A 15,723-nucleotide genomic window follows, 5' to 3' on the forward strand; every position below is an offset into this window, starting at 1 on the left:
GGTCCTCCGCGTGGCCTGAGAGCAAAGGAACCACTACCAAAGAAATTAAAACAGGTATTTTTTTCCTTTTTTTTTTACAGTTTGTAACATTTTATTAAATTATGGAATAAAATACAAAAGCAAATAGTAGGACACAGTGGGGAGGAAGAAGGGGGAAAAAAGTGAAGGGGAGAAGGGAAAAAGAAAAGGCACTGACTTCCGACTTCCTCTGTTGCAGTAGAATGAAGCATTAACATCGAACCTCAACTTTTTACTTTTCCATAATAGTATAAACTAGCTATTTCTATAACAACAAATGAATCTAATGAGTAAAACCCAAAATCCCACCCCCTTTTTTTCAGTCATCAAGATTTTGACATCTTGCTAAGCACTGGTGGTACTCGAATACTGTCATGTCCTAAAAGTGATACAATTTGTGAAAAGGCTGAAAAGCCCTACCCTATATCTAACATTAGCCAACATGCCAGTCGGAATAGAAAGGTAATTGTTTTCCTTTACTTTGTAATAAGATAAAAATACTAAAGGTGTACAAAACATTTCAAGAGTCTGAGTTCAGAACAGGCTGTTCCAACCACACGGAAGCTAATCCAGTGGTACTCCAACATTGACATAAGTACTATTTCCATCATAATTATAAGGCAGTTATATCAATCTGACTGATATAATCATACATAATATATCTTTCTTCTCTCCTGTGAATGCTTGTAGTAAAATTTGTAGTAAACTTCTACAAATTATTTTAATTATTACTGTCAGTTACTTTTCCCATTTAAATTTAATATGACCCCAACATTTTGGGTTCCCTCAATATATTCCAATATGTATACAGACATAAGCAGGAATATTTGACAACAATTTAATTACAAATGTATTTTGTTGCTTGCTGAGCTACTGTACTAAGGATGGTAGGGACAATGGTCTGAGAGATGCTCTTAGAACTTGACTGCTTGCACTGCAATTAGCACTGACAGCTTCCATAATAATCTCTTCCTGTTGCATGAGGTTAGACTGGATTAGTACGTGTGGTTCCTGTGCTTCATTTTTCTGTCACTTCCTGTTTGAACTGAGCACAGAATCTTAACGTTAGGTTATGTAAAATGTTGGATGAAATATTTTGTGATAATATTTTTTGTGTTGTTAGTATTGCTAATCAATAGTGATAACATCAATAATGTTATGTATGAATGAGAATTACAAAAACTAATAATACTGAATAGCCATAATATTCAATATTATTACCTTACTGTAATTCTTATTTGTACAAAACAATGTTTTAAATGAACAATGCGATAAGGGCATATTTAGATTTTGTATGTAAATTATACCATACAATATGAAGTAAAACAAGAGTATTAAATTTAAATTGCCTCTTATATAAACTGCTTTGAACAATTTGTGGAAAAATGGTATATAAACAAACATATTACTAACGTGATATGAAAAAAATGACCAATCTCAAAAACAATAAATTATGTATCCCTGAAACATTATCTTTATTCCACATAGCTATCACAGAGCTCATTTTAATAATAAATAATAGTAGTAAAGTTGAAAGGGACCTTGGAGGTCATCTAGTCCAACCCCCTGCTCAGGCAGGAAACCCTACACCATTTCGGACAAATGGCTGTCCAGTCTCTTCTTAAAAACTTCCAGTGTTGGAGCATGTACTGCTTCTGGAGGCAAGCTGTTCCACTGATTAAGTGTTCTCACTGTCAGGAAGTTTCTCCTTAGTTCTAGGTTGCTTCTCTCCTTGATGAGTTTCCACCCGTTGCTTCTTGTCCTGCCTTCAGGTGCTTTGGAAAATAGCTTAATTCCCTCTTCTTTATGGCAGCCCCTGAGATATTGGAACACTGCTATCATGTCCCCCCTTGTCCTTCTCTTCGTTAAACTAGACATACCCAATTCTAGCAACCGTTTCTTATATGTTTTAGCCTCCAGTCCCCTAATCATCTTTGTTGCTCTTCTCTGTGCTCTTTCTAGAGTCTCAACATCTTTTTTACTTAGTGGTGACCAAAACTGGATGCAGTATTCCAAGTGTGGCCTTACCAAGACATTGTAGAGTGGTATTAATACTTCACGTGATCTTGATTCTATCCCTCTGTTAATGCAGCCTAGCACTGTGTTGGCCTTTTTGGCAGCTGCAGCACACTGATGGCTCATATTTAGGTGATTGTCTACTAGGACTCCGAGGTCCCTCTCACAGTTACTACTATTGAGCATGGTGCCACCTATGCTGTACTTGTGCATTTGGTTTTTCTTGCCTAAATGTAGAACCTTGCTTTTTTCACTATTTTAATTCTTTTTACCTAACAGAACCAATTCCTGGTTCCACAACACAATATGCATTTACATTCTATTTCTGCATTGGAAAGTCTCATTGAATGGTCTCAAACAATGTTACAAAACTCAACTCATCATGCTTGACCATGCTGTAGTCTGAAACTAAAACAGTCTCTTCACAGGTTCTGGCATAAACTAGCAAAAGGCAGTCCACAGAATATTATGTAGAGAAAATTTCATACATATCGGTTCATAAGATATTTTTTCTTCTAGTACTAAATGGTGCAGCAGAGCTGGTACGCCCAGGGAAGGCCAGAGCACACACATTGCACATACAGCACAATTGCCCGGGGGACAAGGGGCTATAGATTAAGAAAATAATAAAACTTGAAAGAAATAAGGTTATTTGGGTATCTGCTACAACTAATCAATATCTTTTAATTATATTTTCATACTAATTTTTAATGGCTTTAAGGGACTAAACGTTATCAGTTTTACCTGTCCACCATTCACAAGAACCTTTTAGCCTTGACCAGTTATTTGAGATTATCCACTTTAATACCGCTTTATAAAACCCTAGTAAGACCACACCTGGAATACTGCAACCAATTTTAGTCACCATACTACAAAAAAGAGGTTGAGGTGACATGATAGCAGTATTCCAGTATTTGAGAAGCTGCCACAAAGAAGAGGGGGTCACATTATTCACCAAAGCACTGGAGGGCAGGATAAGAAACAATAGTTTATTTATTTTATTTTATTTTTAAAATTTATAAGCCGCCCCACTCCCAAAGGACTCTGGGCGGCTAACAATAAAAAACACATAAAACATAACAAAACAATACAAAAACAATCATCCAGGGGTAAGGTTTTATAAACCCCAGGCCTGCTGGAAAAGCCAGGTCTTAAGTAGCTTACGGAAGACCAACAGGGTGGGAGCGGTCCTAATCTCCGGGGGGAGCTGATTCCAAAGCGTGGGCGCCATCACAGAGAAGGCCCTCCTCCGCGGCCCCGCCAAATGGCACTGCTTGGCTGAAGGAGGCCCAGCCTGTGGGATCTAACCGGACGTAGGGAACTATGAGGTAGTAGGCGGTCTCGCAAATAGCCTGGCCCTGAGCCATATAGGGCTTTAAAGGTAATGACCAACACTTTGAATTGGACCCGGAGACCAATAGGCAACCAGTGCAGCTCACGGAGGATAGGTGTAACGTGGGTGTATCGAGGAGCACCCACTATCACTCGCACAGCTGCATTCTGGACCAACTGTAGTCTCCGAATACTTTTCAAGGGTAGCCCTATGTAGAGCGCATTGCAGTAGTCCAAACGTGAGGCGACAAGGGCGTGAGTGACTGTAAGGAGAGCCTCCCGGTCCAGGTAGGGTCGCAACTGGTGCAACAGGCGAACTTGTGCAAAGGTCCTCCCAGCCACAACCGTCAATTGATGTTCCAAATTCAGCTGTGGATCAAGGAGGACACCCAAGTTGCGAACCCGCTCCGAAGGGGGTATATTTTCCCCCGCAAGAGTCAACACTGGACAGTCGACATGATCCTTGGGAGGCAACATCCAAAGCCACTCGGTCTTGTCAGGATTGAGACTGAGTCTGTTAACCCCCATCCAGACCCCCTCACGGCTTCGAGGCAACGGCCCATCACATCAGCCGCTTCACTGAGAGAGCTCGGGGAGGAGATATATAACTGGGTATCATCAGCATGCTGATGAAACCTCACCCCGTGCTGTCTGATGATCTCACCCAGCGGCTTCATATAAATGTTAAATAGGAGGGGAAAGAGGACCGACCCCTTGATCAGTTGGAAACTGATCAAGGAGAGAAGCAACCTGGAATTAAGGAGAAACTTCCTAATAGTGAGGACAATTAACCAATGGAACAGCTTGCCTCCAGAAATCGTGGGCGCTCCATCATTGGAGGTTTTTAAGAAGAGACTGGACAGCCACTTGTCTGAGATGGTATAGTTTCTCCTGCTTAAGCAGGGAGGGGGGGCTAGACTAGAACAGGGCTTTTCAACCTTTTCAGAAATTGTACCACTTTTAGGATATGGCAGTCTTCGAGTACCACCAGTCACCTAGCCGGTGGATGTGGCCTGCTCGATGCCAATCACTGGACACAGGTGACTCAAGACAAGAACGGAACAAGTCGCACCAGCTAACTCAATGTGGGGACAACTCAGTGCCCCACAAACTCGCCTCCCCAAACTGCTAGCAGCCAAGCATATGCGGGTGCACACAAACACGCACACACACATTCCAGGTTTGGGGATTTTTATCCAGAGAGGAAGGAGAGGGCCTTCTCCCCAAGCCCAGGCATGATTGGTAATTTTCTAGCTCAGATGTGAACACAAGTCTCCAAGCTTGGAATGTGTGTGTGTGTGTGTGTGTAGTACATTAAAGAGATGTTCTTTTCCCAATCCCAGACATCGTTGGTGTTTCCCTGTCCGGTGCCCCCTCCCGGCAAAGCAGAAGATGGGAGACATTTGCAGGAAGCAGTTTCCTCCAAGTCCAACTTCTATCTTGACAGATCTCTGGAGAGCAAGAGGAGGTGGCAGGGGAGCAGCGCTCCCGGGTCCTGCACAAGGGAGGCTGGCCCTTCTTGAAAGGGAATTCCCATTTCCAATCATGCTTGGTAAGAATGCTGGCTTGTTGGGGCAGCCTTCCTTCACACAGTTCTCCTGCCACCCCCTCTTTTCTCCAGAGATCTGCAGGGGAGACAGTAATCTGGAGGGCAGTGTGCAGCTTCCATATTGGCCACTTCTGCCTCTCCAAGCCCTCCTCAATTAAACATACATTATATATAAATTAAACACAGCAAAAAAGAAAACATAGTTAAATCACTAATTACAGCTCTTCATATATTTTCTGGAAAAACCACCTTTATTGATGTTAGGAAGGAAGAGCAAACCTTATTAAGGAACTCTTAACAGGAAGGGAATTTAAAACCCCAAAAGGTCTCATTCTTTCTAATCTGCCTTCCCTTTGAGCCTTTAGTTCTCATTATTTTATTATTATGTATTTAAGAAGATCAAAGGCCTCCATAGCTCAGGATACTCACCTTAAAATCAGAACCCAGAAAAAATTAATTAATCCACAATACCGCCCTATGAAGAATGAAGATAATCTTTGGACCCTGAGAGCATGCAGGTGTCAAGTCAGAATATTAGTGGCACATCTGTCAGCAACTGGAAGTGCATAAGTCCATGTACTTCCCTTTCCTGTCTCACAACTCAATCGACACATCCTTTAATTTTCAGACACATCTTTTTCTCATAAGCTCCTTAAAAACCAACAAGGTGTACTGTAATTAGCAGGAAAAATGTATTTAGCACTTCTGAATTCTTTCCTCAAGGGGGACAGGAAAGTTCACAGCCTGCAGGTTGCTAGCAAAGTCATCAAAGAACGTAGTTATTGCTGCTAAAGAGAAGAATAAATGATGAATCAATTTTGCAGCTCTCTCCTGTTACTATATCCTCTTACCTCTAAAATGTGGCCTGGGATTGCACAAGGGGCTAGCTAGGCTAAAATCTGGTTGAGTAGTTTGCAGCCAGGTGTTCAGTACAGACCTTGCCAATGTGATTTTAATAGCCCAGAAAGGGATACGAAAACCTGAGGAAAATGTTGCAATCAATAAACCATAATAGACTATGCTTGTTTTGTCCTATTTTGATTCTCCTCCTTAGCAGCAGCCCATGGGTTTTAGAACTGCATGACCACAAAGATAGAGGCCTTCAGCCTCCCAATCCCTGCTTAGAGGCGGATTTGCATTTGGGAGAGAGTGAGGCCATACGCCCCCAATCAAAGGAAAAACCTGAATCCAGCGGGCCAGAAGGCAGCCCAAACACCGCACCCCTCCGGTTCCTTCTCCTCGGTCCCAGGGCACTGATGCAGTTGCAGCTCCTCGCCATAGCTGGGGTGGGATTTGCAAATACCTCTGTCTGCTTCATTCTGCAAAGCAGCACTCCCACCTGCCGCCATGCCGGCAGCCCCGACTAAAGGCCGAGTGCTCCAGCCTCACCCTGCCAAGAAAGGGGGCAGCAGCCGAGACTACAGCAGATTTGCAGCTTGTCAGGGGCGCTCAGAGGCTACTCAACTTCACTCCAGAATTTCGGAATTGGAAAGCGGAGGGGCAACGCTGTGTTTGCAGGCCTGGCGACACCTGCTGCAAAGCCACATGCTTCCCCCCTCCCCCCCGTGCAGCTACTTCCTTTGGAGCCTTCCTGGTCCCGACGGGCCTGCTGGCATACATCCGCCTGCTTCATCCTGTAAAACGTGGCTCACCCGGCACTCTCCATTCTCACACATACGTTCCTCCAATATCCTTCCCATTCACATACACGTCTCTTACCACTTCTCTGACAAAAGCCTTTTCTCTTCTGCCTCTTTCTCCGGAGTCTTTTCTTCTCTCCCTCTCCCACCAAAACTGCCTCCTTTTATAGCCTCTCCTGTCTCCACTCCCCCTCCTTTCTCTTCCGGGTGAGCCGGAAGAGCCAATCCTGGGGCCTTTGTCTCGCCCCAAACAGTCCTGCAGCTCCTGAGAACTCTCTCACAGCAGGTCTTGCACTGCGCCGCTTTGGCTTGTTCCCTCCTCCCACTACACTTGGCTTGGCTGGGCTGGGCAGGGCCACGTACCACCTGCCAGGTGCCAATGTACCACGGGTGGTACGCATACCATCGGTTGAAAAGCCCTGGACTAGAAGATCTCCAAGGTTCCTTCTAGCTCTATCCTATCCTATCCTATCCTATCCTATCCTCCAATGTCTATGTATGCATATGCAAATTAACACATGCATTTTAACAATGATCTCATATTAAAACTGATAGCCTTCTATTGCTTCCACTAATAGTTACTGTAAGTCAACAATTGAATTAACATTAACTAAAAATGCTTAATGCCCATTTTAAGTCAACACTGGAAAGCTAAAAGGTGAACTTTTGAGATATATATAAAATTTCATTAAATTGTCGAGGTTCAAGAAAACTAAAGCTGTGTGAATATACTCCAACAATTACAGTATTAGCTCTGCAGCATTGACTACATTAGTATCTCTGCAGGAAAATCCTGATCAGTAGGCAGTTAACATCTCTCAGCTGTTAATTGCTGATGTCATTTCTTTTCCAAATTCTAAAATAAAATACTGTTAATAATAAAGCTGTTTTAATATAAAAGGAACAATTTTCTCCTCTTGCAACTAATGCTTTCTCTGTAAATTACTGACTAGACACTGCTTCTGAGAACATTCAATATCTGGAAAAAGAAATGCCTTGCAACACTTAGGAACACAGATTAAATCTGACCAAAATATTGTACTTTTTATCCCAAAATAATTAGTCTGATTTTGTATTGATTGAAACTTTGATTGTTTAAGATATTGTACTACATTACGTGTTAGGTTTTCCCATAAATACTCCTAAATCAGACATATTCAACTCTTAAAATATTTAATAGTTACAGATTTTCCATTCATCAGATTTGATATAAATGTGGCAAAAGCCTGAACTCTGGTCTGATGTTAATTTACTGTGTACAAGTGTTCAGATGTAGAATATAGAATATTTAGCAATTGACAAATGATATTCTAGGGTCATTATAGTCTTGATAATGAGCAATTGACTATAAATCACAGATTACAATTGCACAAGGTACATATATATTTTCTCAGACTGCTTTCATTCTTTGACAGAATCTAAATATATAAACATAAGCATAGCAAGGATCACTTTTCTGCCAACATCTCTGCTACACAATAGAGAATACAGGTTAGACAAATCATTCTAGTGCCAGCAGTCACAAGGCCAACGGGATGGTGGGGGCCAAAGCATGCCAGAGACACCAAACAATAACATGAAATCTATCTTTTTACCCTTGTGCAACCTCAAAAATCTCAAGAATGATTCTGCTAGTTAAAACTATGGTAGCACCTAATACTCTTTATCACTATTGTGACTGCCAGATGAATAGAGTTCAAGTGTGACCACATTATCTTTCAAGGCCATCATGAAGAACAGTGATACTGCAGATACCAGTACCAACTATGAAAGCATTAAATAATGAAAGGCCTAATGTTTAAATTCAGATTAAACAGCTCTCAATCTCATTTCAACCATTACAATATTTATGTATTTCAAATTCAACTATTTACTGTACTACTGCTTATGGTGGCTCCGCTGATCTCCATTCCTATTTTCAAGAGTTCATAATATTGAATTATCTTCAAGAGGGCAAAAGTAAGGAGGATACATGTAGCACTGCTCCCTATCCACTGTGAACTAAGACAAATACTTGTGACAACCAGTAGGAAGATAGCTTCAAGTAAGTGCATCCACTTAAGTGTGAAATGAAAAGGGACAACTAAATAAACCAAGATATGCAAAATCTCCTATTTGTTCCAAGATTGTAGTAGCCATATTGAAACTCGAAATTGTACCTCAGCTGAACAATCTACCACTATGCAAAACTGTAGTATAGTTTTAAAATAATGTATAGAATTATGTCAAAGATATAGAAACATACTTGCAGAAAGTATTTCAGCATATTCAGTCTAACTAGAAAGATTGATTTTAGGACTGAAGACAGACTTTAGTGACAAATTAACCAGTACTATTTTAATACTTTGTTCCTTATTTAATGTTAATTTTCACTATTAAAAATAACTCAAAGTGGGACCTTTAAAATATTACAAGAAATGTGAATGGATTTTATATTTTGAACTGTTAATTTGCTACTCTACATTAAAGTCATATGACATTCATGTTACAACTTTTCAGTTTGTTCTGTTTTTTCTATTGCATAATGTACAAGAAAAAAAACATCCTTATCATGTCATGCCATACTGCGCCAGGTGGTAATTTTTGTTAATATATTAATTAGTAGCCTTCACCAAAATAAACCAAAAGAATAAAAGTATTTTCAAAATAAGAAATGCATACTAACACTAAAAACTTATTTTATAGTCACTGAAAAATACTACAAGTATTTTTACTTACAAATTACAACCATTCATTTAGTGACTGGTTGTAATCACTGAATGAATGTTCAAAGTTACAACAGCACTGAAAAAGTGACTTATTTTTTACACTTATGACTATTGCAGCATCTTCACAGTCACTTGATCAAAATTTGGATGCTTGGCAACTGGAATGTATTTATGACAGCTGCAGTGTCCCAGAGTCTGACAAGGAAAATCATCGGGAAGCCAGATTCACTTAACAACCATGTTACTAACTTAACAGTGATTCACTTAACAATGGCGGCAAGAAAGGCCTTAAAATGGGACAAAACTTACTTATCAACTGTCTTGCTTAGCAAGGGAAATGTTGGGCTCAATTGTAGTTATAAATTGAGGATTACCGGTACTTTAAACAAATGTAATTACTGTACAACTTGGATAGCTAAAGCATTGATTTGAACATATTGCAGCATCTGAATATGGTATTTTAGTTTCTAGTTGAGAAAAGTAGGAATTATGGCATGCTGAACATTTAAGAGTATCTGCCTTTATACCACAAAAACTTTTAATATAAGCTAAAGCTAAAATAATATATAATGCCTATGCAACCCAACATAGTCTTACCAAAAAAAGAAGTTTTTATAAGAAACCTAGACTTTTGACTGTATCTTTCAGGAAATGATTGACTTGTTTTAAATGATATTAGTGACAAGTTTGATCACAGCAAAGTCAATCAGTTAAGAATTTAGTTATGATTACTTTGTGTACCACTGATTTTTAAAAAGCTTAATTTGTATCCAACCCACTGTATACATTCCATTACAGTGCTAATGTAAACTGCAATAGCCAGTACAGGTATTTCCAAATTTTTGTGTTAACTATAGGTAGTCCTTACAACAGTTCATTTAGTGACCACTCAAAGTTACAATGGCACTGAAAAAAGTGATTTGTGACCATTTTTCATAATTATAACCTTTGCAGCATCCCCATAATCATGTGATCAAAATTCAGGTACTTGGCAACTGGTTCATATTTATGACTGCTGCTGTGTCCCAAAGTCATGTGATCAGCTTTTGTGACCTTCTGACAAGCAAAGTCAATGGGGAAACCAAATTCACTTAACAACCGGGTTACTAACTTATCAACTGCATTGATTCACTTAACAACTGTGGCAAGAAAGTTCGTAAAATGGGGCAAAACTCACTTAACAAAAGTCTCACTTAACAGAAATTTTGGGTGCCATTGTGGTCCACCTGTACTTAAAATTAAATTGTGTATTCTTAAAACTGGAATATTCTTGCTTAAATATATTTTAAAACATACAAACCAAATAAGGAAACATTGTTCAGATGTAATCAGTTATATTTTATGAAAGGTGAATATAATGATAAAATATGCATCTGTTTGCTATGTAAAGTTGGAGGTTTAAATTATAGCTTCAGAATATTTAAAAATTACTTCAGTATTGCTTTCCTCAGAATGACAAGCAAAAAACTAGCTGCATCATTAGCTGCAGCATTCAATTTTAAAAAACTGGAACATTTGTCCAATTTTAAACCATATTATAATAAAAAAAACATTTAAGCATAGATAGTGGAGATAAAAATTGATTTATTTTTTAAATTAAAAGATTTATTAAAGAAGCAATGAGTAAGGTACTTCTGATCAGGCATGGAAATATCTGCTATTCTTCAGATATCAAATTATATAGTACTAAAGCAGTGTTGGAGAAAATAAGTCAACAGTACTATTTGAGATGGATGTGTAGTATCTGCATACAAGCCATATCTCAATTTCGAGTCTATAATAGTGCAATGAGAAGATTGTTGTCAGAATAAATTCAATAATTATTTCTAACACTTTACCAGCTAATATGGCCTATTTATTGATAAATAATTTCTTAAAAACCATTACCTTGGGTAAAATGTTATAAAATCAAATCAACATTTCAATCTTCAAAGAGTTAGCAACATTAAAGTAACATGCATGATCATAACATTTTCTTGAGAAATTTAAAATGTCTTACCTTTCCAGTCTTGTGGTCAAACCAGACAAGTGCATGATTCCTAGACAGGACTTTACAGTCAAAGGTGGCATTATTTTGAGCTGGTCGACATCGAGCCACTGATCGTCCAATTTTGACAGGCTCATCCAGGTAGACATGGCGTTCTTGAAATGGATGAGAGTTCGGGCGGCAAGTAAAGATAGCCAAGGCTGAAGGCATTGAGGATAGATATGTGGTGCCACACCAACCAGGAAAGAAGAGAAACTCTTCTTGATCCAAGCCCCCCTCCACAGTTGATAAGCAAAGCTCCCACTATACTTCACATTAAAGCAGGACAAACATTACCTGCCATCAAGATCTAACAACTCATACCTCCAGTCTGTGAACTAAAGCAGGCAATAATCCAACAGAGAAGCCCCATTGTTTTCTTTAATAAGGTTTGTAGCAAGTTTAAGCAGTTCCGCTTTAATCCATCTCCCTCAATGATGTGAATAAGCATACGACCATTCCAAAGAGAAACAAAACTTGTTCAAATTAAGGTGGAGATAGTTATAAATCCAAGTGAATGACTCACACAGAAATACTTGTTTGGGATGTACGCACTCTATCCTCTTCCGTAATCACTGCCCAAGCTTTTCTTCACCAGAGAAACAATAAAAATTTCAGAGAGCGGGACTCAAGAGGTTTACAAGACAGGAGTAAGAACTGGAGAATGATCCAAGGATAGGTCTGTGGTTCGTCCGTTTCACACATCAGCAGGATCAGGAAAGGGAGGATGCCTAGCTAAAAAACAGGTTCTCCCCCTCCCTAGGCAGCATAGGCCCAGACTCCAATTTTCAAGGAGCCAACGGAAACCCCAGTGCGATCATTAAGGAAATGCAAGTATTTCCCCACACATCTTAGCGCAATACACCTGGCCACATATCTGAGCCACTGAATAACATGGTCTTCTCAAGTAGAGAGAAACGGACTGGAGACTAAACAGCCAGATGCCGACGTCTGGTGAAAGCAGGGGTATTGGGGTCCTTCCACTGAGGGTCTAAACCAACGCAGATAACTTATGGGGAAAGGGGGAGAAAAGGCATCTGGCGGCTCTCGCCGAGGAGGTCTTGGAGCAAACGGCGGCAGAATCTCCTCAGGAAACTGGGAGGGCGAAGGCCGGTGGAACCGCGGGCTACGAAGAATCGGGACTGCAGGTGGCTGAGAAGAAAAATTTCACTCCCCTCCTGAGGCGCCTTCTGCTCGCCTGCTGGAGCTCTGTCCCGCTCCCGCCCGGGGAGAGGCCTGGAGGCCGGACGCCTTACGAGCTGGGTGTCAAGCGGCCGCCGTTAACAAAAACTTTCCCTCGACCTGTAAAATCAAAACAAACCCGGTCAGCCTTCGGGGCTCAGGCGGGCCCCGGCTGGACCGCCCCTCGCGGGGCTTCTCCGTTCAGTCGAGGCGCGCAGGGCGAAAGGACAGCGGAACGCACGAGCCTCAGCGCCCTCCGCCCGCCAGCTCGCCCGCGCGCTCTTACCTTCCCAGCAGCAGCAGGAGGAGCGGCCATACTGACTAGAAACCTACCCGGTGTAGCAGCAGCCGCCGCCGCTGCCGCTGCCGCCGCGCTGCCGGGGAGGGGAAAAGGAATGAGAGGGGAGGAGCTGCTTTGCAATGGGCCTGACCAAAAGAAAGGCTGACGGCCAGCCAGGCGCTCTGCGCAGGCGCGAACTGAGGACGCGCAACAGGGAGACATGCGCACAGGGAACCACTGAAGCTCTTGATTGGCGACTGGCAAGCCGTGGTTGCCCGTAACCTGGGAATGCGCTGCTGGCGCTGTTTCCGGGTAGTAAAAAAAAAAAAGGGTTAAAAACTCACCAGAGGACTAAATGGAAAGGCCTCGGTGACCGAAGGAAATTTAAGTTCTGCAGATACGATTTTTTCCCCCCAGGAAAAGAGGTAGAGGGGAAAGCATCACGTTGAATGGTGAAGGGTGGAAAACCGGGCAGCCAAGAGCTTTACTTGAGGAAGACGGGAAATCTAAAGCAAAATTGGATATCGTTACTCCACTGAACGAGTGGGAAAACTTTTATTTCAAACCTTTGAAAATGCCAAAGAGACATAGGTCTTGCGAAATTGCTGCAGCAAGACACCGAGCCGGAAACCATGTATAGTATTCAGTTACCTGGGGATAATTCCATAAAAAATAGAGGCTTCTTAATATAGCAATAAATACTATAATATACACGTGTATATCTATGTTATAACTGTTTGTTAAGCACTTTATTCGTTCCATGAGATTTATTCCAGTATAAGTGCGGATCGATTTGCAGATAATTCTTTAGCCCTTCGTTCCCTTTCACACAAATGCCTCCTATATTTTCATCAATGATATCAGGAGGTGACATGTCAAACAAAACCGTATTTAAAATTATCTTGAACTGGAAGGTTGAGTACAAATCAAGAGCAAAACCAAGGTCAGGTTTATAAATTGTTGAGGAAACAACGGTAGAAGGGTAGGAGATAACTGGTTAGAGAACATTTAAATTAGTTGGGTTATACAGTAATCTAATTCTGCTTTGTTCATGGGGAGTAAGTCCCACTGAACTGAAAAAGCTTGCACTAATTTATGACTGTCATGCAAATATAATCACTTAGTACAATTTATCACATCAATTGTTTTTAAATTAATCTGTTTTTCATATTCAATATTCAAACCAGTTAATTAAAAAATTAAAATAAACACTGGCTCTGTTGACATGAGCACATTGAATATGGAGTATCTGTCCAGATTATATAAATTCTGCTAATGGGTAATTACATAGTACATGACCATTGAATCTAATAAGGTAACAATGGTTAAGTATGTCATTGTAAACAGACCTATTTAAATATGTATAATTTTGAAACAATGATAAAATCCTAATTGCAATTGCTCAAGTATTTTCAAATCATAATAGCCGGTTTTCAAATGTGAGCATCCTCTCTCAATCAGTCTTTCCTAAAAATCATTTCCTTGCCAACACTTTTCCTTTTTTCCATATAAATTACAATCCTAATTTGTAATTGTATTTGTAAGACATCCTTTAGCAACATGCAAAATATGCTGCTTTCTTAACTTCTCCCCTTTCTGCCATATATGTAATTCTTTACAACAACAATAGAGGTTTAATATATCTGAATCTCGAGCAAGTCCAATGTTGGATGTGGAAAAACAATTTAAAATCAGGTTGAAGATTTCACTTCCAATTTACAGAAGTCCCAAATGGTAACAATTTCAAGTTTATATGATACGTTAAGCCTCAGCTAATGACCTACATCCATGGTGGTGAATCTATGGCATGCATGCCACAGGTGGCACGCAGAGTCCTCTCTATGGGCACACGCACCATCGCCCCAGTCCTAGGCCTTCAGCTGGGTGTTATAAAACCTTTTCCCTTTAGGCCTCTGCCACTGTGTGCAAAAAAAAAAGATTCAATCAATCAATTTCAACTTCTTGCAGAAAAAAAAAAGATCTCACAAAGTTGGAATTGACTGATTGAACTTTTTAGTCCCACCCAGTCTGCCGTTACCACGGCAGCCACGCCCACCCAATGGGCCACACCCACCTGACGATACATAAGTGGGTTTTGGGTTGCAGTTTGGGCACTCGGTCTCTAAAAGGTTCGCCATCACTGACGTATATAGATTCTTAATTGCACTTGGATCCATTTCTGCGGTTTAGTGTGATCTGAATCTGTGTCTAGACTCCATTCATGTTTGTCTAGTTTCTATTCATATACAGTTATGAGTTATGGCTACAATTGGGACTGGAATTTCTAGGGCTAAGTGAGATGGTCATTAAGTGAATCACACAAGCTTTTTTGCTGTGGTGTTAGATCTTGCGGATATTAAGCAAATTCAGTTTCCTCCCCATTGACTTGGCTTTGTTTGAATCCAGCTGGCAAGGGGGCAGATGGCAGTCATGTGACTCTGGACCAATGCAACTGTCTTAAATACATCCTGGTCGCCAAGTGCCCAAATTTTGATCGTGTGACTGTGGGGATGCTGCAACAGTTGTAAGTGCAAGTACTGGCTGTAAGTCACTTTTTTCAGGGCAGTCTTAACTTTTAACAGTTGCTAAACTAATGGTCATAAGTCACTTTGGCTTAACATGTTTTCTGAATCTATAGGATCTGACATCCAAATCCAAACTATAGGTTAAATTATAGTAAAAGAAGAGCTTAATCACAATTTATAACCATGATTATTTAAAATATATATATTTTATTGGCTTTTTAAATTTTAACAAAAAGTACGTAAGACACTCCGTGTTGTTTGGGTAAACAAACATTCCAAGGTAAAAAACATACATAAACAGCTCAACTTAATACATTCAGTATCATCTCTCTATTTCTCACAGATAACATAATAAATGTAATATATTCCATTTCTAGCTTAAATTTCTATTACTACTTAACCTGTTTTAAAGGTTTATATAACCATGATTTATTGAAGGCTACTTCA

General features: G+C 40.3%; 1 protein-coding gene across 22 annotated transcripts in view; it reads right to left on the reverse strand.

The window, feature by feature from the left end:
• The window catches only part of LOC120310095 (sarcolemma associated protein), an 85,569-nt gene extending 72,654 nt beyond the window's left edge, over positions 1 to 12,915 (reverse strand). For all 22 annotated transcript variants that reach the window (XM_039348116.1, XM_039348104.1, XM_039348117.1 and 19 more), the window contains exons 1-2: positions 12,758 to 12,915; positions 11,263 to 12,591 (exon numbers count right to left, since the gene is read on the reverse strand). In XM_039348116.1, coding sequence (XP_039204050.1) covers positions 11,263 to 11,460 — 198 coding nt within the window. In that variant the 5' untranslated portion in view covers positions 11,461 to 12,591; positions 12,758 to 12,915. The remainder of the gene's footprint in view (positions 1 to 11,262; positions 12,592 to 12,757) is intronic.
• Positions 12,916 to 15,723: the final 2,808 nt, after the last annotated feature.

The sequence above is a fragment of the Crotalus tigris genome, unplaced genomic scaffold (assembly GCF_016545835.1).
Source record: "Crotalus tigris isolate CLP2741 ecotype Arizona unplaced genomic scaffold, ASM1654583v1 scf7180000018122.1127207, whole genome shotgun sequence".
Taxonomy (NCBI): Eukaryota; Metazoa; Chordata; class Lepidosauria; order Squamata; family Viperidae; genus Crotalus; species Crotalus tigris.